General features: G+C 48.6%; 1 protein-coding gene across 1 annotated transcript in view; it reads left to right on the forward strand.

Moving 5' to 3' along the window:
• Positions 1-27030, forward strand: part of LOC142312863 (uncharacterized) — a 402852-nt gene that overhangs the window by 167122 nt on the left and 208700 nt on the right. The window contains exons 7-8 of the mRNA XM_075351849.1: positions 12927-12944; positions 21469-22248. Of these exons, the coding sequence (XP_075207964.1) occupies positions 12927-12944; positions 21469-22248 (798 nt within the window). The remainder of the gene's footprint in view (positions 1-12926; positions 12945-21468; positions 22249-27030) is intronic.

The raw sequence follows: 27030 nt of genomic DNA on the forward strand, positions 1-27030 counted from the left end.
CTCTTTTGCCTTCTCCGCTGGTGGAGGAACCGGAACTTCAGCCGCTGCCCTCAAGGCTGGTGGGCACCTTTTTAGATGGTCCCGGGAGACCGTGGCCAAAGTGCCCCCTTGGTCACGACCGATCTGGTAGGCCTTCCCATCTCCCCATCCTGTGGGCTGTATGACGTATGGGGTTTGTTCCCATTGGTCATCCAGCTTGTGGGTTCTCCTCTTCTGCTTCAGCACTACATCTCCGGGCTGGAAAGGGCCAGCAGACGCCTTCTGGTTGAAGCGCTGCTCTTGCTGTTCCCGACTTCGACTCCAGTTCTTCTCGACATATTCTTGAATCTGTCGGTATTGCACCCTCCGCCGAGTTTCCCATTCAGCTGTCGAAGGGAGTGCTTCTGGGGCCTCCAATCCCATGTCCAGATCCACCGGTAGCCGACCGGGGTGAGCCCTCATCAGGTATGCTGGGGTGCACTTCGCTGAGCTGGAAGGGATATTGTTGTACATATCGACCAAGTCGGGTAGCTTCTCCGGCCACAGGTTCCGCTCTTCCAGCGGCAACGTCTTGAGGAGTCCCAGGACCAAGTGGTTCATCTTCTCACACATGCCGTTGGTCTGGGCATGGTAAGGGGTGGTCCGGATCTTCTTGCAGCCGTACAACTGGCAAAACTCATGGAACACCTCCGCTTCAAAGGCCGGGCCTTGGTCAGTAAGCACCTTCTCAGGGTATCTATGTGGTCGACAGAAATAAGCCTGGAACGCTCTAGCGGCAGTACGACCAGTTAGGTCTTTGACTGGGACAATCACCATGAACCTTAAATAGTGGTCTACTATGGTCAGAGCGTAGGTGTACCCACTTCGGCTGGGGGTGAGCTTTACATGGTCCAGGGCGACCAGCTCCAGCGGCTGATGTGTAACGATCGGGTGTAGGGGCGCCTTCTGGCTAGCCTCGTCCTTCCTTCTCAGCGTGCAAGGACCGCACTCTCGGCACCAGGCCTCTACAGACTCCCGCATCCCACTCCAATAGAACCACTCTCTCAACAGCATCTCCAGCTTCTTCCATCCGAAGTGTCCGGCACCATCATGGTACGCTTGTAGAACGGTGGGCACATTAGCTTGGGGAATCACCAACTGGCGGATTTTCTCATGAGACTTCGGGTTAATCAGCTCACGGTACAACTTCCCCTGGTGTAGATACAGCCGGGTCCGTTCTCGCCACAGGTGTTGGGCTTCAGCTGGGGCGGCCGGCTTGATTCCAGCAGCGCCTTGCTCCACCAGGATCTTGACTAGGCGGACAGCGGGCGCCTGGTTTTGAGCTTCCTGCCACTCCTGACTGGGCAGGTTCACCCGTTGGTGGATATGCACCTTCTCAGTTGGTGGCTGGTGAAATGCAGGCAACTCGATCTCTTCGAGGTCATCATCCTCGCACCCTTCTTCTGACAAGTGGGGCATCCGAGAGAGTGCATCAGCATTCACGGTGGCACGACCGGCCCTAATATTTGATGGTGAAATCGTAGTTGGCTAGCCTGGCCACCCACCGCTGTTCCAACGCGCCCAACTTGGCCGTGTCCAGGTGGGTCAGCGGATTATTATCCGTAAAAGCGGTGAACTTTGCTGCGGCCAGGTAATGGCGGAACCGCTCGGTGATAGCCCACACCAGCGCCAGGAGCTCGAGCTTGAAAGAGCTGTAGTTCTCAGGATTCCTTTCAGTCGGTCGGAGCTTTCGGCTAGCATAAGCAATCACTTTTTCCTTCCCATCTTGGACCTGGGACAAGACTGCCCCCAAGCCCACATTGCTGGCATCAGTGTAGAGGATGAACGGGTTGCTGTAATCTGGGTACGCCAGGATCTCCTCTCCGGTCAAGGCCGCTTTCAGTTGATGGAAGGATTCCTCATGCCTCTCTTCCCACACCAGTGGGGTTCCGATGGGTCTACCACCTTTGGTCTGTCCCACGAGGAGGTCTTGCATGGGGGCAGCCATCTTCGTGTACCCCTTGATGAAGCGTCGGTAGTACCCCACCAGACCCAGAAACTGCCTTACTTCCCTCACTGTGGTTGGTCTCGGCCAGTCTTGGATGGCAGTGATCTTCTCGGGGTCGGGGGCGACACCTTCTGCACCCACCACATGCCCCAGGTACTGCACTCTGGGTTTCAGCAGGTGACACTTGGAGGGCTTCAACTTCATCCCGTATTTGGCAAGGGACGCGAACACCTCGGCCAGGTGCTCCAGGTGGGCTTCATACGTCTGGGAGTACACAATCACATTATCCAGGTATAACAGGATGGTCTCGAAGTTTAGATGCCCCAGACAGCACTCCATCAGCTGTTGGAAGGTTCCAGAGGCGTTGCACAGCCCGAACGGCATACTATTGAATTCACAGAGCCCCATTGGGGTGGTGAAAGCAGTTTTCTCCCGGTCCTCCGGTGCCACAGCCACTTGCCAGTACCCGCTGGTGAGGTCAAGGGTAGAGAAGTAATTCGCAGTTCTCAGTGCGGCCAAAGACTCTTCAATACGGGGCAGTGGGTAAGCATCTTTATGCGTTATCTGGTTAATCTTCCGGTAATCCACACACATCCGCATGGTGCCGTCCTTCTTCCTAACCAGTACCAACGGGGCGGCCCAGGGACTACAGCTGTCCCTGATGACCCCTGCCTCCCTCATGTTCCTCAACATGTCCTTGGCACATTGGTAGTGTGCAGGGGGAATAGGCCTGTACCTCTCTTTGATAGGGGGATGTTCACCGGTGGGGATATGGTGTTGGACCCCTTTAATCTGCCCAAAGTCTAGGGGATGTTTGCTAAAAACTTGCTCATACTCCCGTACCACCAGGTATACCCCTTCTTTGTGATGTGTAGGGGTATTGTCAGTGCCTACATGTAGCTGTTGGTGCCACTCATCTAACTCCCCTTGGGGCGGGTGAGTGCTGGCAGTCGGTGGTGAGGTTGGGGGAACTGCCTCGTGGATGGTGTGGGGATCCAGAGTGAGCAACTTGGCAAGTGTAGCATACCGGGGAAGCCTGACTTCTTCCTCCCCGCAGTTCAGCACCCTCACAGGCACTCTCCCCTTCTTTACATCCACCACCCCTCGGGCGGCCATTACTGTGGGCCAGTGCTCGGAGGGCATGGGCTCTATCATGGCAGGGTAGTCACGTCCCTGGGGCCCTACTGCTGCCCTACACCAAATCATCATCTCGCTCCTAGGGGGCACAATTAACGGGGCAACATCCATCACTCTCACCCCACCAATTTCTCCTCCTGTCGAGCTCCCATGCTGGCGGTACATCAAGGCACGGATCTCACACTGCACAGCTCTGTCGACTCCCCGCCGCCGTGGCGGCCAGCTGCTGCAGTAGGGCCAACACATCACCCATACAGTGTTCCATCACATTGGTTCCTAGCACTATCTTCGGGTTATGATCACTGGGTTCATTCATTATCACAATCATACCCTGGTGTTGCAGTTCAGCTCACCCCACAGTCATGGCCACTTGTTTGTATCCCACTTGGGTCAAGGGGAGTCAATCAGCAGCAATCAGTGTTATACTAGCATCTGGGGGAGCCAGCTCGTCTTTCCCCCAATACCGTTGATACAGTGTGTATGGTATAGTGGTTACCTGTGATCCAGTGTCCAGGAGAGCCATCACCGGTATGCCGTCCACAGCCACGGGGATGATAGGCCGGGCCCCGATGTACCGGTCCCGCCAGTCTGGGGGGCCATGGGGTTCTACTCCTGAGGATTGGCCCGTGGCCCCAGGGGTTGCTCGTTTAACGGACACCGTCGGGCGTAGTGGCCGGGTTTCCTGCACTTGTAACAGATCGGGGTCCCGTTCCGCGAGCTATTGGCCCTTCTCCGCTGCATCCAGGGGACGTCCTCCGGGTTGTCAGCGAGCTGTATCTCCACCGGTGCCTGAGATCTGGTTGGAAGCTGGAGTGCGGCGACAATCTTAGCAAGGTCCCCATCCATGCGGCGAACTCGAACAGCGAGCTCCTCCATTGCCCCGCTTGGGGCTGCAGGCACTGGAGGTGTCGGTCTGGTAGGAGCCACCACAACAGGAGCAGTCTCAACTGGCCACATGGTTGGCTCAGGAACTTCCAATGCGGGAGGTTGCAGAGCTTTGATGGTGTGACGCCCTGGGCAAGCCAGGGGTCACAGGTCATTGCACCAACACACCCTACATCCCAGTTAGGCACATCAAAGCTAACCAAAATCCTTGTTGCCTTCCTCCAGAGGCTGGGGTTCACACCAGGGGGGTGGGCCAGGCAGTTGGCTCCGCCCACCGAGGAGGACACCGCTCTGGAGGCGGGAAAACCCAGCAGTTGAGCCCAGGCAGGGCTAGAGTCAAGTCGAGTTTAGGAGGTGAAGGAGTAAACAAGTGAAGTGGTAAAGGAGGAGTAGGAGAAGTGGAAGAAAGGTGAAAGGTGACAGAAAGAAAGCTGCAGAGAGAGTCCAGCTGTGTGCAGGACAGGGTCAGCAAGGTCAGCAACGGCGGTGACTGTCTGGAGGGGTGACCGTTTGGAAGTTCCTGGAAGGACCGCGGACGGGTAGTGGCCCGGCGGTCTGGAGCAGCGTACCAAAGGACAGTCAGCACCAGGGCAGGGGCCTCTCAGACCCCGGCAAGGCTAGGAGTCGCCAGAATTTGCCAAATCCGTCAGTGAAGGGGACGTAGATCCCCCAACAACCAAGTCCCGATTGAAGGCAACAGCCCAACCATAAAAGCAGAGACACCGCCACCGCCAGGGCACCAGTTTCTGAGGGCCAGCGCCTGCGGGCAAAGAGTAGAGCTCCTCCGGTCCAGCTTGAAGCCGGGGAGCGGGTTACCGGTGGGAACCCATAGATACCAACACAGACACAAAAGTGCAAGGAAAAGGGACATCACCGTCACCTACTGGGAGAGCAAGTGCAGCCGTCCGTGGGAACCGTCTGACCAGCCGTGTGGTTTACCGTAAAACTGTGTCAACGTCTCAGGCTGAGTGAGTACCACAGTGCCGCAAGGCAAAGCGCTGCCCCCGCGTCCCTGCGCCCACCAGGCCCTGCACCCTGCACACCATCACCGGGCCCCGGGATCACCAACCCCTACCCACGGAGGGGCAACACAACACCTGGCTGCTCCGCATCACCATCCCCGGGAGCCCCATAGTGAGCAGCGGTGGTGAAATCACCACAACCGTGGGTGGCGTCACGGACAATAAACAATCCCCACACCCAACAAACCCCCTTTCACTCACGGGCGAGGAGTGCCGCTCGAGAACCCCCGGGATCCGGCACACCGCTCGAGCCACCACTGAGCAGCAGCCGCCGGACCCGAGCAGAGGGGTGAGCGCAGTGCTGACACCCTCCTCCCCACCCGCGACAATTGCCCATTCTTTTAATACAGCAAAGTCCACGTCAGGGTGTTCTAGGGCCCACAGCCGAAGCTGCTTACGGTCCTCGGAGGACCTCATCCCCTGCACGAACTGCTCACTGAGCATCTTGTTACTGTCCACACTGCTTATGGTGTCCACCCGCTTCAGTGTGCGGAGTGCGGTTTGCAGGCGCAGAGCATAGTCCCGGATGCTATCTGCGGGCCGTTGTCGGCATTGATAGAACTGCATCCGCAACTCTGCCTCGGTACGGGTCTCAAATGCAGTCTGCAGCTTTTCAAAGATGGTGGCTACGGAGGACCGGTCCCCCTCGGCCCAGGTCTCCGCCTCTTGCTCAGCCGCGCCGGTTAGCTGCCCCAGCACTAGCGCTGCACGCTGCTTATCAGTCAGGGGGTACAATTCTAGCAGCGGACTACGTTTTTTCCGGAAAACCTGCAAGGCATCAGGTTTCCCATCGTACTGCAGTAGCCAGGCAGCTCCGGGCACATAGGGCAAAGAGAACGGCATCACCTGAGCGAGAACTGGGGACGCGGCGCCTCCCGCCAGCGCTGCCGGGACCTGGGCAGGCCCATTCCCATTTACGATTGCTTCCGCGGCTGCGCCCGCCGCTCCGGCGGCTTCGTTGGGCGCAGACATCTTGTTTCCGTCCCCCTTAGTTTCTTTCCGGCCCCTCCTCTATCGGGGCGGGGTCTTGGCCTTCGCGCCTCCACTACTCGAGGAGACGCTCGAGCGGGAACTCTTTGCGCCCAAGATGGCGACTTTTCAAATTTTCCGGCCGGACACCTCCGGCGGTCACACAAGGCGCACTTCCACCAATCGGTAGAACGGTAAGATCCAGTTCGTGACGCCAAGTTGTCGCGGGCGGAGGAGGGGACGCTACGCTCTCCCACTGCTCGGGTCCGGCCGCTGCGGCTGCCGCTGCTGCTCGGTGGTGGCTTGAGCGGTGGGCCGGATCCCGGGGACTCGAGCGGCGCTCCTCGCCCGTGAGTGAAAAGGGGTGATTTGGGTTTTGGGGATATTGTCCGTGACGCCACCCACGGTTGTGGTGATTGTGTGGACACCACCGCTGCTCTGGACGGGGATCCCGGGAGCGGTGACAGGGAGCAGCTTTGGTTGTTAATCCTCCTCTCCGTGGGTAGGGGGTTGGTTGTCCCGGGGCCCGGTGATGGGGTAAGGATTGATGACAGGTGGGCTGCGGGGCCTGATGAGGTGCAGGGTCGCAGGGGCAGCGCTGTGCCGCACGGCACGGAGGCACTCACTCAGCCCAATGATGATGACTCTGTTCACGGTAAACAAGCGGCTGGATGGACGGGTCCCTCGGACGGCTGCGGTGTTGAGGTTGCCTGCAGGTTAGCGGTGACTGTCTTTTCCCTGCACCTACTCTGTCTTACGGTTTCGATGGGTTCCCACCGGTAACCCGCTCCCCCGACTTGGATGTGAGCCGGGGGAGCCCCTTTTGCCCGCAGGCGCTGGCCCTGAGAAACGGTTGCCTTGGTGGTGTCTCTCTCACTTGGTTGGACTGTTGCCTTCTGTTTGGACTTGACTGTTTGGAAAACCGGAGGTCCCCTTCACTAACTGATTCGGCAACTTCACGGCGACTCCTAGCCTTGCCGGGGTCCGAAAGGCCCCTGCCACTGGTACTGGCTTCTCTGTGTACCGGTCCGGTACCGCCGGGCCACCACCCGTCCACGGTCCTTACGGTAGACTCCAATCGGCCACTCCTGCAGACGGTCACCACCGTCTGCCAAAGTTGCTGTGTCGCCCGGGACACACACCCGGACGCTCTTCAGGCTCTTTAGCTGTCACTTTCCTCTTTTCCACTTTCACTACTCAACTGCTCTCTTTCCTCTCCAAACTCAACTGCCTGGTCTTCCCGCCTCCAGGACTGTGAACTCCTCGGTGGGTGGAGACCAACTGCCTGGCTCCGCCCCCTGGTGTGGACATCAGCCCCTGGAGGAAGGCAACAAGGGTTTTGTGTCTGACCTTGATGTGCCTGCAGGGAGTGTGGGGTGTTGTGGTGTTGTTCTTTGTGGCCCCTGGCTTGTCCAGGGCGACACACATGCACGCACAAAATGCTCTGCCACACGCACGTCCGCTGCGGCCGGGGAGGGGGGCCGTACACTACTCACACAGGCCAACAGGTGACAGGCCATGGGGGGGAGAGCGTGGGGGTATTATCGAAGATGGTACCAGCGGCGGCGGTGGGGGAGGGGCGCCGGTACACTACTCCCATGGGCCGAACGGGTGACAGGGGGAAAAGTTCAGCACACAGCATGACCGCTGTGAGCTGCAGAAAGATGGCTCTGATCTCCTCCCTCTGCTGTGATCTGGACAGCCCAGGGGGCGCGTCCATTTCACAGCAGGGAGCTCTCCTGTAATAAGCCTAGGGGTCGGATTCCGACTATCAGAGCCTATGCACAGGGGCTGCCATAAGGAGTGAGTTAGGCTGGTTTCACACTACGTTTATTTAACATCCGTCCATAACGTTTTTTTAGCGGAAAAACGGATCCAGTGCAAATGCGTTTTCACTTCAATGCATTTGCAATGGACTCGCGTTAACATGCGTTCACCTGCGTTTGCGTGCGTTATAGTGAGGATCCAGCGACTTGCAGTTTTTTAACATCTTTCAAAAACGCTACTTGTAGCGTTTTTGAGCTGCGTCCAAATACTGCATGTCACCGGATCCTGACTAAACAGCACGCAAACGCAGGTGAACGCTGGCGTGCTGATAGACAGGATCCTGCTTGCTCTACTGAGCATGCACAGAACCAGTCTCGCGTGATCTGTCTCTCTCTCCTCCTCCCTCCCTCACCCTCTCTCTCTCTCTCTGTCTTTCCCCCTTCCTCCCCTCCCTCTCTCTCCCACCTGAGAGCTGCGGACACTCGTAACCAAGGTAAATATCGGGTAACCACTTCTCTTAGTTACCCGATGTTTACGTTGGTTACGTGTGCAGACAGCCCTGCTCCTAGCAGCTGCAGACACTCGTAACCAAGATAAATATCGGGTATCCAAGCCCGATGTTTACCTTGGTTACGAGCGTCTGCAGCTGTCAGAAGCCGGCTCCCAGTCTAGTTCCCCTCACTCCCGATCACATGACTCCAATGCCCGCCCCTAAACATCCAGTGACAGGATCCTGCAAAATAACAGATGCGTTTGCATGCGTTTTTTGCTGTAAAAGCAGGATCCGCTTTTGCAGCAAAAAAACGTTCCTGACGCATGTTAAATAAACGTAGTGTGAAACCAGCCTAACTGTCGTTACACACAGCAAATCCAGCATGGCAGCCCCCAGTGCCTCCAGTACAATTAGAATGAAATACAAAATTAAAATCACTGCTTATTTAGTTTTTATTAAAAATACTTGATATCATAATTACTATTATTAATACAAAAATAAAAAAACGCGACATCTTCCCTTTAAGGAGCTGGGCTCATCTCTGAGACCTGTGCACTGTCCGATGTGCACAATGTCAGCACTCGCTCTATTGCCGCCTCAGATAAGCAGTAACGAGCTGGCAACAGAGCAGTGTCAGAAAACCCAGTGTGCGTAGACTAGTACCGCCCCATAGGTGACGTCACTGATCTCTGCACAAAAGGTATTTTGTACACCGCTCTGGTCCTGGCTTGTTACTGCTGATCTCAGACTGTAACAGAGTGTTCTCTGTCATTGTGCTAGTAGGACTGTGCACACTGTGCAAGGACTAGTCCAGTCCCTGAAACAAGTGACGTTGATGATGCTTAATTTCGGGGAGGGGGCAGAGGCTATGGCAGTAACTGTAGCCTTTGACCCCTGATGACCTCTTGTTTGAGTATCTCAGCATTCACTGAGAGAATAGCAATTAGATAAGTGTAGTTAGGGAAGATTAAATGCAAGTATATTAGAAAATAGTTTTGATTTTGGTACTAAATAGGGATTTAGAATCAAAATTGCTTTGCATTCGGACCAGTCCTTTCAATTACTCTTTAGTTGCAGGTAGCAGCACTAGTAAACATTTAATCAGTACTGTGGCTCCTGAATGGTCCATAGTTTTTGATGATGGTTGGTAACCACAACTCCAATCATCTCCTTACCATTGTTAAAGACGTACCGGGAGTTGCAGTTTCATGCAATACAAATCTATATGCTAGGGGCTAACATGACATTGATAATGATCGTTGTACTAACCTTGGTGATGTATTCATGTACGGACAGTGGTTCTTGTTCTATATTTCTGTACTGATGGTTGTTCTTGTGATGTCATTTACTGATGGATTTGGTAAAGCACTCGTGTACTCATTGTGCTTGTGATAATTTATGTGCTGATAATGATTCTAGTAATGTAGTAAAGTACTGACCGTGGTTCTGGTTCATTGTACCAGGCTGATAATACAGCCAGCTGAATTAGGCCGTATTTGTCAACTAAACAAGTTTTTAACTAATGCCCCCATACATCTATATTGATCATTCTGCTGGTGACTTTGATGACAAGCTCTCCTGTGCCGCCCCGTGCCAGCAGCCGGCGCTGCTTGGATCCGGGCCTTCAGGGGTGGTGGCTCGAGGGTCTCCGGACCTGGGGGTCTCGTGGACACGCCGAATAAATGGGGGGACGTAGATGTACGGGCTAGGCCATAGTAAGTTCGTGACGCCACCCACGGTGTGTGGTGAGGTGGGACACCACCGCTGCTGTTATGGGGAACCCGGGGGAGATGTTGTGCAGCAAGTTGTTAACCCCTCCCGTGGGCAGGGATGGTGGCCCCGGTGGCTCGGTGCAGGAGATGGCGACCGCAGGGGGTGCTGGTGTACTCACTGTTAGTAAAACACACACAAGTCTCTGGTAAACCAAGGTGATGGTGGCCGGTGCCGCGGCCGGTTGCGTTCGGGTCCCCCACCCAGCTGGTGGTCTCTATCCTTTTTCCTGCACTGCTTTGTGTAAGGTGGCCTAAGAAGCCGTGCCCGCAGACGCTGGCCCGTGGGATCTATGGGCCCTGGCGGTGACCTCTTATCCCTAATCGGTGAGCTGTTGTCTTCTATGAGGGACTTTGGGTGGGACAGGACCTCTAGTCCTGGCCTCAATCGGTTAATTAACTGCTTAGCTCCGATCCTGGCTTCAGGGTCCGAGTACCCCCCCTTTGTGCTACGGTTTCCGGGTTGGTTCCCTGTGTTGGTACCGGAGGGCTACAACCCTGTTCCGGTCCACCTCGGTTCCGCTGAGCCGGCTTCCCTTCTCCTGCTGACTGAGACGACCGTCTGCGTCCTAGCCAGTGGCACCAGGGATCCTACCCTGGTACCGTTTAACTTGAACTCTCCTGCTGGAGCTACACTTAGCTCCAGCCCACACGCCTCTCCAAACTGAACTTCAGACTAAAACTGACTGTTTTTCCCGCCCCGGGCTGTCTGGACCCCTGGGTGGGCGTGTCCCAACTGCCTGGTCACACCCACTGGTGTCTATCTCTCTATAAGGGGGGGTGACTAGCGTTTCTGGTTGGCTGTGTGTTTCCTAGTGAGGGTGCGGTGTAGTGCGGGGGCCTAACTGTGACTACCTGGTTTTGCCAGGGCGTCACACTCCCATATACAGGAGAGCCACTGTCAGACGTGTGGTGGGTTATCATTGTAGCGAATATAAGGATCTTCCATCCTAAGGCTATGTGCCCATGCTGCGGAAAATTTGCGGAATCTGCCGCAATTTTTTTCGCGGAAATTCTGCGGATTTTTCAAAAATCTGCAGTACATCGAATCCCCAGCCATTTCTATGGCATTTTGGAACTGCTGTCCTCATACTGTGCTTTTTTCCGCAGCGGAAATAATGCGAATTTCCCTGCAGTAAAAATCTGCAGCATGTGAATTATTCCTGCAGATTTCTCCACAGGGTCCTATACTTACCTGCCTTGATAGCAGACACTGGAGTCACTTCCTCCAGTGCAGAGGAGCGCAGTGGAGCCAGGAGCAGGAAGGAGGTGGTGGGCGGGGCCTGCACGAGCTTCGGTCATGTGACAGCCGGAGCTAGTTCAGGCCCGCCCACCTTCTCCTGCACAGTGCATATACGGCCAGAAAGTGAAGTGCTGCGTGATGGAGGTATGTATGAACGCCCTGATCACTCCAGCACTTGTTCTACATTGAGGATGCAGTGCCGAAGCCATGGTACTGTATCCTCAATGCAGAATGCCTGCAGCATATCTGCAGGACATTCCGCTGTACATCCGCAGCACATCCGCAGCATGAAAACAGACAAAGTTGTGCTGCGGATTTCTGGGAGCTCCTGCGGATATATCCGCGGGACACTCTCCCTGTGGGCACACAGCCTAAATCTGACATGCTGGATCCTAATTTACCCAAACCTCATCAGTCAAAGGCCCCCATACACATAAGACTGTGGCCCAAATCTGTCAATACTGGTGGACTCTGACAACCTTAGCCTGTGTATTAGAGGGCTTTCCTATCTAAAGGGTATGTGACCATAATGTCTTTTAGACAGACATCTGCAAATTCTGCGGGTTTGTCAGGCGGAAGAGTCTTCAGGACACTTTGGTGTCTTTTGTGCTGATCGTCTTTTTTTTTTTTTTTCTTTTTTTTTTTTTGTTGCTTCTTTTCAGTCTGCTTCTCTGACTTGTTTTGGGGACCATTTCTTAATTCGATTGTGTAAAATAAACTAGTGAGCAGCTTACATGTGAAAGTCGCCTGAGGAATAGATGGGTCACTTCATTCAACCTCTTCACATCTTTGCAAACCTGAAGTGGTTAAAAGAAGCTCAAAAGACTAAACATATGACCAGCAAGTCATTTTACACTGCAGGTTATATATCCAGTCTTTTCAGAGTTTTAGCTCTCTTTTTTTTTTTTTTTTTTTTTTTTTTATAGACGGGTAACAGGAAAAAAATGTTGTGTGCACATATCTTTAAGGCCGCTTTACATGCAACAACATCGCTAATGAGATGTCGTTGGGGTCAAGGAATTCGTGACGCACATCCGTTCTCGTTAGCGGCGTCGTTGCGTCACGCGTATGAGCGACCGCTAACTATCAAAAATACTGACCTTATCGTTGATCGTTGACACGCTGTCTTTTTCCCAAATATCGTTGCTGTTGCAGGACGCAGGTTGTTCGTCGTTCCTGCGCTAGCACACATCGCTATGTGTGACACCGCAGGAACAAGGAACCTCACTTTACCTGCGGCCGCCCGCAATGAAGAAGGAAGGAGGTGGGCGGGATGTTCATCCCGCTCATCTCTGCCCCTCCGCTTCTATTGGGCGCCCACTTAGTGACGTCGCTGTGACGCCGCACGAACCGCCCCCTTAGAAAGGAGGCGGTTCGCCGGTCACAGCGACGTCGCAAGGCAGGTAAGTATGTGTGATGGGTCCTAACGATGTTGTGCGCCACGGGCAGCGATTTGCCTGTGACGCACAATTGACGGGAGCGGGTACGCTCACTAGCGAGATCGCAGCGTGTAAAGTGCCCTTTAGTCTGACCAGCAGGGGAGTGTGACACATTAAAGTGCCTAGGGCAGCATGAATGACAAATATGGTGGTAATGTAATCAGTGAAGGGCTCTGTCAAGATATGCTTATGGAGCTGTAGTAGAAAATGAAGATGTCATCTTCATCCTGAAATAGATATTTCTCATCTCACATGTAATGAATATCTCCTGCAGTATTGTGAAGGCTGATTCCAGTGTCAGTAAAAGAGACATGAATTAGTGTTATGGAAGATCAGTCTGAGAAATGTATTCAGCTGCAGACTGTGAGGAAGTAACTGCTTGTGTTGTATATGGCCTAATATGTGTATGTTTTATTTGCTTGTGTCCCCTGCCACCAGATTCAAGTTAGTCTGCAGTTAGACGTTAGCTATTAGATATTCATTCATCTATGGTGCACCAACTGTTTTAAAACAAAGTGATCATACATAATTTTTATTTTGATCAAGGTGCCTGGTCCACAGGTGCTCAAAATGAATGTCTCAAGGTTTCTATATGAATTTGAAATTCTAAGATATATAATACTATATACGCGCGTAATCAAACGTACTCAATCGTCCATACGTTTAATTTGAAAAGAGGTACCCTGGACCACAAGTGCTCAAAATGAACATCTCAATGTCCTGAATATTATTTGTTAAAAAAATTATCAAGTTTATGTGTAGTTTAGAAGTTATTCACGTAAATCTGTGTTACATAACGCTATACGCGCATAATCAAACGTAATCAATCATACATACGTTTACTTTCAAAAGAGGTACCCTGGACCCCAAGTGCTCAAAATGAACATCTCAATGTCCTGAATAATATTTAATAGAAAAATTATCAAGTCTATGTGTAGTTTACAAATTATTCACGTAAATCTCTATTACATAATTCAATACACGCATAATCAAACGCACTTAATCGTACATAAGTTTAATTTCAAAAGAGGTACCTTGGACCACAAGTACTCAAAATTAACATCTCAATGTCCTGAATAATATTTCATAGAAAAATGATCAAGTCTATGTGTAGTTTAGAAGTTATTCACGTAAATCTGTGTTACATAATGCTATACGCGCATAATCAAACGTACTCAATCGTCCATACGATTAATTTGAAAAGAGGTACCCTGGACCATAAGTACTCAAAATGAACATCTCAATGTCCTGAATAAAATTTGCCAAAAATATAATCAAGTCTATGTGTAGTTCAGAAGTTATTCACGTAAATCTGTGTTATATAACGATATACATGCGTAATCAAACGTACTCAATCATCCATACGATTAATTTGAAAAGAGGTACCCTGGACCACAAGTCCTCAAAATGAACATCTCAATGTCCTGAATAATATTAGACAGAAAAATTATCAAGTTTATGTGTAGTTTAGAAGTTATTCACGTAAATCTGTGTTACATAACGCTATATGCACATAATGAAACGATGCTGAAGTTGGTTTCTTATTCGTCAGTTTCTTATTCGGCAATTTAGTTTTTTCAGTTTTTTATGCATTTATCAACAAAAATAACACATCACAATAATAAAATACAATGCACTGATGTGCCCTAATATACATACACTCAAACTCAGCTGTGAAAAATATAAAACTGGCAAAAAATGGGCATCAAAGTGGGCACCAAAGTATGTTAGTGAACGGGTTAAATTGCTTTGGGCCACTGATCTAACACCACAAGTGCATATCTAGTGATGCCCCTAATCAAACTCAAGTGACTCCAGCCTGGCCCAAAGGGGTTCTGGGCATCAAAACTGGCATCAAACTGGGAACACAACCAATTTTCACAGATTTGAATAAGTAACTGGTGTTTTTGAGGGGTTAAATGGCTTTGGGCCACTAATCTCACACCACATTTACATACCTAGTGATGCCACACATCAATATCAGATCAGTCCAGCCTGGCCCAAACAGGTTCTGGGCATCAGAACTGGCATCAAAGTGGGCACACAGCCAATTTTCACAGATTTGAATAAGTAACTGGTGTTTTTGAGGGGTTAAATGGCTTTGGGCCACTGATCTCACACCACATTTACATAACTAGTGATGCCGCACAATAAATTCAGATCACTCCAGCCTGGCCCAAACAGACTGGAGTGATCTGAATTTGATGTGTGGCATCACTAGGTATGTAAATGTGTTGTGAGATCAGTGGCCCAAAGCCATTTAACCCCTCAAAAACACCAGTTACTTATTCAAATCTGTGAAAACTGGCCATTTGCCCACTTTGATGCCAGTTCTGATGCCCAGAACCTGTTTGGGCCAGGCTGGACTGATCTGATATTGATGTGTGGCATCACTAGGTATGTAAATGTGTTGTGAGATCAGTGGCCCAAAGCCATTTAACCCCTCAAAAACACCAGTTACTTATTCAAATCTGTGAAAATTGGCTGTGTGCCCACTTTGATGCCAGTTCTGATGCCCAGAACCTGTTTTGGGCCAGGCTGGAGTGATCTGAATTTGATGTGTGGCATCACTAGGTATGTAAATGTGGTGTGATATCAGTGGCCCAAAGCCATTTAACCCCTCAAAAACACCAGTTACTTATTCAAATCTGTAAAAATTGGTTGTGTGCCCAGTTTGATGCCAGTTTTGATGCCCAGAACCCCTTTGGGCCAGGCTGGAGTCACTTGAGTTTGATTAGGGGCATCACTAGATATGTACTTGTGGTGTTAGATCAGTGACCCAAAGCAATTTAACCCTTTCACTAACATACTTTGATGCCCATTTTTTTGCCAGTTTTTTATATTTTTCACAGCTGAGTTTGAGTGTATGTATATTAGGGCACATCAGTGCATTGTATTTTATTATTGTGATGTGTTATTTTTGTTGATAAATGCATAAAAAACTGAAAAAACTAAATTGCCGAATAAGAAACTGACGAATAAGAAACCAACTTCAGCATCGTTTCATTATGCGCGTATAGCGTTATGTAACACAGATTTACGTGAATAACTTCTAAACTACACATAGACTTGATAAATTTTCGGTCAAATATTATTCAGGACATTGAGATGTTCATTTTGAGCACTTGTGGTCCAGGGTACCTCTTTTCAAATTAATCGTATGGACGATTGAGTACGTTTGATTATGCGCGTATAGCGTTATGTAACACAGATTTACGTGAATAACTTCTAAACTACACATAGACTTGATAATTTTTCTATGAAATATTATTCAGGACATTGAGATGTTCATTTTGAGTACTTGTGGTCCAAGGTACCTCTTTTGAAATTAAACTTATGTACGATTAAGTGCGTTTGATTATGCGCGTATTGAATTATGTAACACAGATTTACGTGAATAACTTCTTAACTACACATAGGCTTGATCATTTTTTTAGCAAATATTATTCAGGACATTGAGATGTTCATTTTGAGCACTTGGGGTCCAGGGTACCTTGATCAAAATAAAAATTATGTATGATCAGTTGGTTTTAAAACAGTTGGTGCAGCATAGATGAATGAATATCTAATAGCTAACGTCTAACTGCAGACTAACTTGAATCTGGTTCCCCTGCCAGTCTTTTTTTTTTTCTTCTGGTGAGTCCTGATGAACCCCCTAATCCCTACAGCTAATCAGTGGCCCTATGAAGGGATCGGGGGATGACTGTATCATTGTATGTGTCAGGTTCCTAAAAGGTGTCAGGATGTTGCCATCTATTTCTCTATGGAGGAGTGGGAGTATTTAGAAGGACACAGAGATCTGTACAAGGACGTCATGATGGAGGATCCCCAGCCCCTCACGTCACCAGGTAATAGACAGGACTAAATACACACGGCCTATAATTATCTGTATGTAAAGAATGAATTCAGCCCCTTTTGTGTTTCCTCCAGTTCTATCCAGTGAGAGGACAACACCAGAGAGATGTCCCCGTCCTCTTCTTCCACAAGACTGTAAACAAGAAGATCCCGATGTTCCTCAGGATTGTCAGGTAGATGGAGAGAAGGAGTCATGAAATCTTCATGTGATGTGTAGACGGCTCTGAAGGTCTTGTGTTCAGTCTTGTTTTATCCACCAGTATTACATGTTTTATACTTGTGTTATGAGAATGGTGGAGATGGCAGGATTAGAGCTGATCGTAGATGAGATTTCTCCATTTGTCTGTGACTTTTACAATCTTTGTTTCAGGGGGAAGATCTGAGTCATATTAATACTACAGAGACATATGTGAGGGGTGATGAGCGGTGTAAAGAGGAGATTCCTACAGATAACCGCACAGGTGAGTAGTGACCACTAAATGCAGAGAAATCACATATTGTTCTCGGTTACCGGCTCTGGCTAGTTTCTCAGTGCTGTAGTTCAGCCATATCACGACCAAGTAGTCACCATCTTGCCTTCCTAGAATCCTGGTATCTTACTGAATGAATGAATCTACCTTCTCTCCCTTCTGTGCTGCTGAATCTGATCATATGGTCACTACAAGACGAGGTCCAGTCTTTCTGACCAAAATTCACTTCTATGACCGTTTTGCTTCTTTTATTGTCTTCTACTTCTACAGATTTCCTATGCATGATATGTGTGTTTGCCTTCTCTGAGTATCTATTCCCTGGTGACCTTTAAACTTAGATATCAGACATTTGGCAGAGGCAATGGAGACTTTTAATGTTGACGACGTTAATATTGTCTCTTTCACTCTGTAATATGTCTTCAAAAAAAACCTTTTGGATTTTGTCCCTTACAGTAAAAGATCTCCAATCAGTGCTGTTACCTATGTCGGTGCCGTTGTCAGCGTATGACAGTTGTATGTAAATGGAAAGCTCTCTGCTGCGCTCATGCACTGGCACCCACCTGAGAATAAAAAAAAAAATATGGAATATAAAAATGTTGTATGAACCCGAATATAGTATCAAAGGAAACCGTAACCTCGGCACACCAAAGCATTTTGGGTCTCAAAAAGATAGTGTAAAAAAAAAAATAGAATAACAATATGATTTTATTTTTCACCACTAAAAAAAGTTAATATCACTATAATCCTACTAACATTCTGATGGTTTTACAATACAATGAAGACCATAAAACAAGAGACAATATCAGAATTTTTTTTTTCCCACATTTCATTCCACCCAGCATTTTTTGTATGGTAAAATAAATGGTGTAATTCAAAACTGCAATTTATCCACTAAAAAAAAAAATCCCTAAGGCTGCTTTCACACATCCGGTTTTTGCAGTGCGGCTCAATCCGGCTCAAAAACCTATGCAGCGGAAAAAACGGATCTGTTGCATAACTTGCATAAGTTTTTTTCCATGCGGCCCGTCCGTTTTTTGACGGATACGGCATGATACTGAGCATGCGCAGTGCAAAAAGCCGCATCCGGCGGCTGGATGAGTTTTTTGCCGCAGGACGCTGCATCCGGCGTCCATAGGCTTGCATTGTAAATCGCGCCGATTTACCGCGATGCGGTTTTTCCGACGCACAAAAAAAGTGCCAGGCAACGTTCCATCCAGCCGCCGCATGGGCTAAATATGCCAGCAAAAAACGGACGCAACGCAAGGCCATGCGGCACAATACACCACCAATGCAAGTCTATGCGGAAAAAAAACGCAACCGGCGGCAAAAAAAGGTTGCGTTTTTTCAGCAAAAAATGGATGTGCGAAAGCAGCCTAATATGGCAAGTCAAAGGAAATGTATGGCTCTTAGAAAAAGGAGAGGAAAAAAGCCAGAAGTGTGAAATTGAAAAATTGCCCTGTGATAAAGGAGTTAAGATCTGTTTGGATTGGCAAATTGCTAAATCATTACTGAAGACTGTCTGTCAGAGTTGAGGGAGATTATTTTAGTAGATATCCTACTCACAAAAAGTTGTTATGGATACTTGAGAGGGCCATCTGATGACAACTGTGGCTGATGTATAGCACTCTCCTTGACATTTCCAACATCATTGGCAGCCATTGTTTCAGTTTGAATAGACTTTCGTCAGTGAACAGCACTGATGCCCACTAGTCCCACGTACAGCACAGATGCTCCACGGCCCATGCAAGAGGGGTCAGGTACCCTTGCAACACAGACCACACTGATTTAAATGGTTTTGAATAATTTAATTTAAAACTGTCCCTCTCACCTGCCTTAAATGTTCCTGAAGTTACGTGACATTCATAATCTGGTTCCAAAGGGCATTTTTCACAATGGAGTGATCATGAGTGTGGGATGTGGCCAAAAGATGTTCACTTCTATGCCTTTGTGTGACTATTCCAGTCTCTCCGTATCCCTGTTACAACCTGCTGATGACACTTTTAAGCTCAGTCGCTACTTCTGTCTGAGAGCATTCTGCTTGAAGCCTCGGAATGGCAAAACTGTTAGTTAGGTGTCATCTTGGTCTTATGATGTCAAAATATGAACAGCGTGATGAGGAGGACTGTTTACATAGCAACCCTGAAATTTATTGGGTGATTCGTGGATCAAACACTTGTGAATGTTGCCATTAGGTTCCTTGTTAGAGAACAGCAAGTTGTCTAAAAAGTACTGAAACATTGAACAGTTGGACATGTCAATTCAACAGTTTAGAGAAGGTCACATTAAGTGCACCAGAAAAGGTTAACGGGCATTTTAGGGTCATTCTGAAATTTCACCCGAAAACCAAATATCTCTACTTTTTTCTTCTTAGAATCACTGGGATAATATATAATATATAAATATTTTTTTTTGTAACTGAGTCTACTTTTATTGGTTAATTAATTTCATTTGATATTAAAGTATCTAAACTTGGATAAAAATTTGGAAGAATTAATTATTTTCAAACTCTCAATATGTAGAACCTTAAACAAATGGTTAATAAGTATTTCCCCTATTTCTACTTTTGGGTTTTCAAATGTCCCTTTTACTCTTCTTTTTTTTTTTTTTTTTTTTTAGGAAGTTACAAGGATTAAATTGTTTAGCAGTAAGTTGTTTTTTTTTTCATATTTAAAAAAAAAAGGAAAAAATTACTTTACATATTCTTCTGGAATTTCTCCTGACAACAATACCCTATCCATGATTGTAAATTAATATTTGGGCATTTTGTAGGGTTTAGAAGGTGTGGCCATTTGGCTATTGCAACACAGATTTGCTGAATAGTCTGCAGATCTCCTAACATGCCAGAGCGGGAAAAAACTAGAATAGTAAACTCCATAAAGCGGAATTCATCTATAGTTGTAGTGACTACTTTGACCCCATAGGCACGTTTTGTAATTTTTCACATATTGGATGTTGCAAAGTGGAAATTACAAACATGGTATTTTAGTTCCCAATACATAGTGTCCAGCTTGAGCTTCTGGAGACAAGCACAACAGAAATTAAGAGAGGTCTTCCCACTACAGCAATGCTAGACATGGATGCTAATTGTAGTTTGGGCACACTGTATGGCTAAAGCAGGCTTTACACGCTACGATATCGTTAATGAATTATCGGCGGGGTCACATCGTTAGTGACGCACATCCGGCGTCATTAACAATTTCGTAGCGTGTAACACTTATGTGCGACCTTAAACGATCGTAAAAGCGACCAAAATCGTTTACCGTGGAGAGGTAGTCCTGAAACAAAAATCATTTTCTTCTCATTAGCGATGTTGTTCGTCGTTCCTACGGCACCACACATCGCTGTGTGACATCGCAGGAGCGACGAACATCTCCTTACCTGTCTCCACCGCCAATGCGGAAGGAAGGAGGTGGGCGGGATGTTTACATCCCGCTCATCTCCGCCCCTCCGATTCTATTGGATGCCTGCCGTGTGGTGCCGCATGACCCGCCCCCTTAGGAGGTGGTTCGCCGTCCAGAGCGACGACGCAGGGCAGGTTAGTGCATGTGATGGTTCTGCGACACGGGCAGCGATATGCCCGTGTCGCACAACTGACGGGTGGGTACGATCGCTAGCAATCTCTTCTTATGAAGGGGGGATTGCTGTATTAATTTAAGGAAGTCATGTTGCTTTTCGAGAGACATTGAACTACCACTTGGGTCCATTACTGGCAAAATATGTGTAAACCTAAGTGAGGGGCTTGGTTTTTGCTGGATGAGTAAAAGTTTTAATTGGTATAATTTGGGGCTAGATAACAGTTTTTCCTCCCAAATATTACAATAAAAAGCCATAAAAAAAATAACAAGGGAAGCATAACATCATGATCTACTGGACTGTGATTTAAGGTCTACTGTTACATAGTGAACAGTTTTTATCTTACTGAATTGAGATTTCTATCAATATTTTATGTACAAATTATGTAAAATTATAATTTTTAAAGGTTTTTTTTTCCCATAATTTGGTTTCTTTTTTGGCAGATGACTGTACCAGGAGATCAGAGGGACAACAGACTTCATTTTCTACATCTGATGACTTTAATATCACACAAGATACCCTTGAAGTAAAAGCTGTTTCTCCAGATATTCCTTTATCCTTTCCCAGTGAAGATCAGTCATCTGATCCTTGTAAACAAGTCCAACCTTCTGATTCATCACAGTCTATTAGGAAAAATAAAAATCCAAATGCTCTTACAGCAAAGAAGCCAATTTCAAGAACAGAGTATGGGAAAAACTTTTCCCTCATAGAGGCTCAAAAAAATGATACAGAGGAGGAGCTTTTTATTTGTTCAGAATGTGGAAAATATTTTGACAAAACAATTTTTTTTAAAGGAAAGAAAATTTACACACTGGAAAGTCCATATTCATGTCCAGAATGTGAGAAACCTTTTGCAAATCAATCAAATCCTGTTACACAGCAGAGAAATCAAACAGGGAAGAAGCCATATTCATGTTCAGAATGTGGGAAATGTTTTAAGCACAAATCACATGTTACAAGTCATCAGAGAATTCACACAGGAGAAAAGCCATATTCATGTTCAGATTGTGGCAAACGTTTTAACAATAAATCAAATCTTGTGCAACATCAGAGAATTCACAAAGGAGAGAGACTGTATTCATGTTCTGAATGTGGAAAGTGTTTTGTGCAAAAATCAAATCTTGTTACACACCAAAGAATTCACACCGGGGAGAAGCCATATTCATGTTCAGAATGTGGGAAATGTTTTAAGCACAAATCACATGTTGCAAGTCATCAGAGAATTCACACAGGAGAAAAGCCATATTCATGTTCAGATTGTGGGAAATGTTTTAAGCACAAATCATATGTTGCAAGTCATCAGAGAATTCACACAGGAGAAAAGCCATATTCATGTTCAGATTGTGGGAAATGTTTTAAGCACAAATCACATGTTGCAAGTCATCAGAGAATTCACACAGGAGAAAAGCCATATTCATGTTCAGATTGTGGCAAACGTTTTAACGATAAATCAAATCTTGTGCAACATCAGAGAATTCACAAAGGGGAGAGACTGTATTCATGTTCTGAATGTGGAAAGTGTTTTCTGCAAAAATCAAATCTTGTTACACACCAAAGAATTCACACAGGGGAGAAGCCATATTCATGTTTAAATTGTGGGAAATGTTTTCACCAGAAATCAAATCTTGTTACACATCAGAGAGTTCACAGAGGGGATAATGTAAAAAATGTTTAGCATGTGGGAGATTTGACAATTTATTTTTTTTTGTCAATTGAATCCTACATGTAATTTCCAAAATTGTTTTCAGTTGAAGTATACTAGACTATTGCGAGTCATTTATTGGTCCTACTACATTCTCTTAATTAGTTCTTAAAGGAGCAGAGGTCATCCTATTTTCTCACTATGGTATTGGATAGCCAGGATAATATTATCTTACTACTGCAATTTCTCAGTAACAAACCATTTTTGTTTGTTGTTAATATATTTTTTCTTGAAAGGGATTGTCTCACAAACAAAGTAGATTTTAATCCAAAGATATTGGAATTCAAATAATTTATACAATTGGATGTGTAAGCAAAAATGTTCCAGTGATGACATAATCTTTTAAATGTTCCCGTAGTATGTACTACTACTAATAGATGTGTTTTACCGTAGAGCAGGCGTCTCAAATTCGGCTGGGTATATGGGCCGCACAGAGGAAAAAAATAATTTGGGGGGCCACATTCTTTGCAGAACAAAGTGACATTTTTATTGGTACCATATATTTATTTATTTTTTTTTTTACACACCTTTGGATCACTGATTTTGAACATTTTTCACTTGTTTATTATAATAAATGTGCACATTCTTTGCCTAAATATAAAAAATAAAATTTTTGATAAGTCATGCTTTTTTTTTTTTTTTTTTTTTTTTACATTTTATCCCTTTCTTGTAACTAATGGTCTTACAATTCACTATATAGAAATTTTGGCCAACATCTTTTAGTAATGTTCCCCATCTTGTTGTAATGTGCCCCATCTTGTTGTAATGTGCCCATCCTTGTCCCCTTGTAGTAATGTGCCCCATCCTAGTCCCCATCCCACAGAAATGTACTGATTCTTGTCCCCATCCTATAGTAATGTCACATCCTTTTCCCCATCCTATAGTAATGTCCCCCGCTTTGTCCCCATCTTATCGTAATGTGTCCATCCTGTAGTAATGTGTCCAGCCTTGTCCCCATCTTATAGTAATGTCCCTCATCTTTGTCCCCTTGTAGCAATCTCCCTGTCCTGTAATAATGTCCCCATCATATAGTTGTCCCATTCTATAGTAATGTGCCCATCCTACAGTAATGTCCCTATCCTATAGTAATGTGCCAACCTTGTCCCCATCCTATAGTAATGTCCCCAGCCTTGTCCCCATCTTATCATAATGTGCCCATCCTGTAGAAATGTGTCCATCCTTGTAATGTCCCCAGCCTTATCCCTATCCTATAGTAATGTTTCTCATCCTTGTCCCCTTGTAGTAATGTCCCTATCCTGTAGTACTGTGCCCATCCTATAGTAATGTCCCCAGCCTTGTCCCCATTCTATAGTAATGTACCCATTCTATAGTATTGTGCCCATCCTTGTAATGTCCCCAGCCTTGTCCCTATCCTATAGTAATGTCCCCAGCCTTGTCCCTATCCTATAGTAATGTGCCCGCCTTGTCCCCATCCTATAGTCATGTGCCCGCCTTGTCCCCATTCTGTAGTCATGTGCCCGCCTTGTCCCCATTCTGTAGTACTGTGCCCACCTTGTCCCCATTCTGTAGTCATGTGCACGCCTTGTCCCCATCCTGTAGTCATGTGCACGCCTTGTCCCCATCCTGTAGTCATGTGCACGCCTTGTCCCCATCCTGTAGTCATGTGCACGCCTTGTCCCCATCCTGTAGTCATGTGCACGCCTTGTCCCCATCCTGTAGTCATGTGCACGCCTTGTCCCCATCCTGTAGTCATGTGCCCGCCTTGTCCCCGCCTTGTCCCCATCCTGTAGTCATGTGCCCGCCTTGTCCCTATACTATAGTAATGTCCCCATCCTATAGTAATGTGGGGGTGGCTGAAAGGGGGCAGTGGCTATAACTTACTGATCGCTCTTCTCAGCTTCCACAGTCGCCGGAGTGAAGCTGAGGGGGTGGTCTCTGGCCACAGATCCACAGTGATTGGAGAGACCGGCCTTGTGACCGATTTCTCCAATCAGAGCTGGGGGCGGATAAAACTGAGGTCACTCAGCTCCAGCCAATGATCAGTGCTACAGCTGTACTGATATGGCTGGATTTCAATGTTTCAGTCATTTTCAATGGCTAAAACATTATGTCGCGGGCGGAGGAGGGGACGCCGCGCTCTCCCACTGCTCGGGTCCGGCTACTGCTGCTCGGTGGTGGCTCGAGCGGTGTGCCGGATCCCGGGGACTCGAGCGGCGCTCCTCGCCCGTGAGTGAAAGGGGTTGATTGGTGGTGGGGATTTGGTTATTGTCCGTGACGCCACCCACGGTTGTGGTGATTTTGGTGACACCACCGCTGCTCTGTAGGGGGATCCCGGGAGCGGTGACAGGGAGCAGCTGAGTTGTTCTCCCCTCCGTGGGTAGGGGTTGGTTGTCCTGGGGCCCAGTGATGGGGCGAGGATGGGTGAAGGCAGGCGGGTTGCGGGGCCTGGTGAGGTGCAGGGTCACTGGGGCAGCGCTGTGCCGCACGGCACGGTGGTACTCACTCACCCTGAGACGATGACACAGTTCTCGGTAAAACACACGGCTGGAAAGACGGGTCCCACGGACGGCTGCTGATGCTTTTCCCCGGTAGGTTAACGGTGACTGTCCTTTCCCTGCACCTAAGTACTGCTGCTGGTTCCAATGGGTTCCCACCGGTAACCCGCTCCCCGGCTTGGATATGGGCCGGAGGAGCCCCCTTTTTGCCCGCAGGCGCTGGCCCTGAGGAACTGATGCCTTGGCGGTGGCGGTGTCCCTCTCACTCGGTCGGACTGTTGCCTTCAATCGGGACTTAGTTGTTTGGAAACCCAGGAGGTCCCCTTCACTGACGGATTTGGCAAATTCACGGCGACTCCAAGCCTTGCCGGGGTCCGAAAGGCCCCTGCCGATGGTGCTGGCTTCTCCTTGTGTACCGGTCCGGTACCGCCGGGCCACCGCCCGTCCACGGTCCTTACGGTAACTCCGATAGGCCACTCCTGCAGACGGTCACCGCCGTCTGCTAACCTTGCTGTCTCTGTCCGGGCCACACACCCGGATGCTGTCAGTTAGTTGCTCTCCTACCACTTTTGCTCCTCACACTTTCACCTCTCAAACTAATCTGCTCACTTTTCCCGCCTCCAGGACTGTAAACTCCTCGGTGGGCGGGACCAACCGCCTGGCCCACCCCCTGGTGTGAACATCAGCCCCTGGAGGAAGGCAACAAGGATTTTTGGGTCTAGCTTAGATGTACCTAACCGGGGTGTAGGGTGTGGTGGTGTAATTACCTGTGACCCCTGGCTTGTCCAGGGCGTCACATTCCCCCTTAGCAAAATGCAGACCGTCCGCGGGCTGCCCATCCAACACCAGTTTTATTTTTCTTTTAACTGTAGAAAATAGAAAAAACTGTAACACACAATACATTTATAATAACTTCTTCCCACATCGGGAGGTACTCTTACTTAAATGGTTTCAACGGTTTCAAAACTGTTACGGCTTCCGCTCTCTCCCACCCAAGCAACCTGGCCCTGATGCTGCCCCTAGCAAACAGGCAGCACCCCTTGACCCCAGTCCTGCACAAATTGCCCGAGCGGGTTCTGTCCTTTTCAGGGGACCCACGTCCATGGGGAACCCCTGAAACCCCCAGAGGATTGCCACCGGTTCCTGTGGTGGCTGGGCCCCAGCCTGCTCCACTGCGGGCCCTTCCTCCAATCTGCCTCTCCGGAGGCGGCAACTGTGGAAGCTGTAACAACAACACTTATTTACATGCCACTAATGTTTGTGGTTGCCCTGCAAGTTCTCAGGCTTGTCCATAAGAAGTTCCTTATGCAACTTTTTAGAATGGTCCCCACGGGGACAACGGTGCCGGCAACGACCGGTTTCAAATCACAGCTATTAATCAGGTAAATGTTCGGTTAATCATTTCTTATCATTTTGCAGAACTTTCAAAACTTTTCAACTTTTCAACACAGACGGTCCCAACGGGGACGGTGACAACGGTGCTCCGCTGCCATCTCTCGGAGTCCTCGGCATCACCTGAGGGAGGGGGTGCGGTGCTCACACGGGCCTCCTGGCTGCCCCTCAACATTGCATCCAGGGCGAACCAACCCTCTCCCCACAGTGCCGGGTGTACTGCACCAGATCTCCCGGCATCAGGTTACGGCCTGGGTGCTCTTCTGGCAGGTGAGCATTAACATCCCACCGGGCTATAAAAACTTCGGCCTCCAGGCCCGGTTCAGAAATGAATCCATAGCCCCGGCGGACATCAAACCGCCTCACCTGCCCCTCATACAGCGGGCCTCGGACGCGGAAGGTTGCCTGGCGGAGACTCTCCTTCTCCCGGAATGCACGGGCCACCAACTCCGCCTTCTTCCTCTCTTCAATTTCTGGGCCCAACGGTACCGGCTCCCTGTCTCAGTACGGGGCTGCTGCGAGTTCCGGCGCATGGGTCGGGCCCCGCGAGACCTTTTGGATACTGCCCACTGCTGGCGATCTGGGCAGAAGGTCCCGCGGTGACATGGCCTTGGACGCCGCCTTGCAGCGGCAACCCGGCGCTACCTCGTCCGAGGCGTGGGGGATGGGCACAGGGGCTTTCCGCTGCTGGGCCTTCTTTACGGAGCGGTCCATCGGCTCCGGCTCAGGGGATTTCTCGGGGGACGCCTCCGGTTCGGGCTTCGGGGCTTTCCACGGCAGCACCTCCGGTCGGCTACGGGCTCCGGCTACAGGTCGGCCCGCCGGGGCGGGCATGTGGGGTATCTACCGGTTGTGGTGGCAGCGGGCCTAGTGGCGGGGTCACGGCTTCCGG

Source organism: Anomaloglossus baeobatrachus, chromosome 5 (genome assembly GCF_048569485.1).
Source record: "Anomaloglossus baeobatrachus isolate aAnoBae1 chromosome 5, aAnoBae1.hap1, whole genome shotgun sequence".
Taxonomy (NCBI): domain Eukaryota; kingdom Metazoa; phylum Chordata; class Amphibia; order Anura; family Aromobatidae; genus Anomaloglossus; species Anomaloglossus baeobatrachus.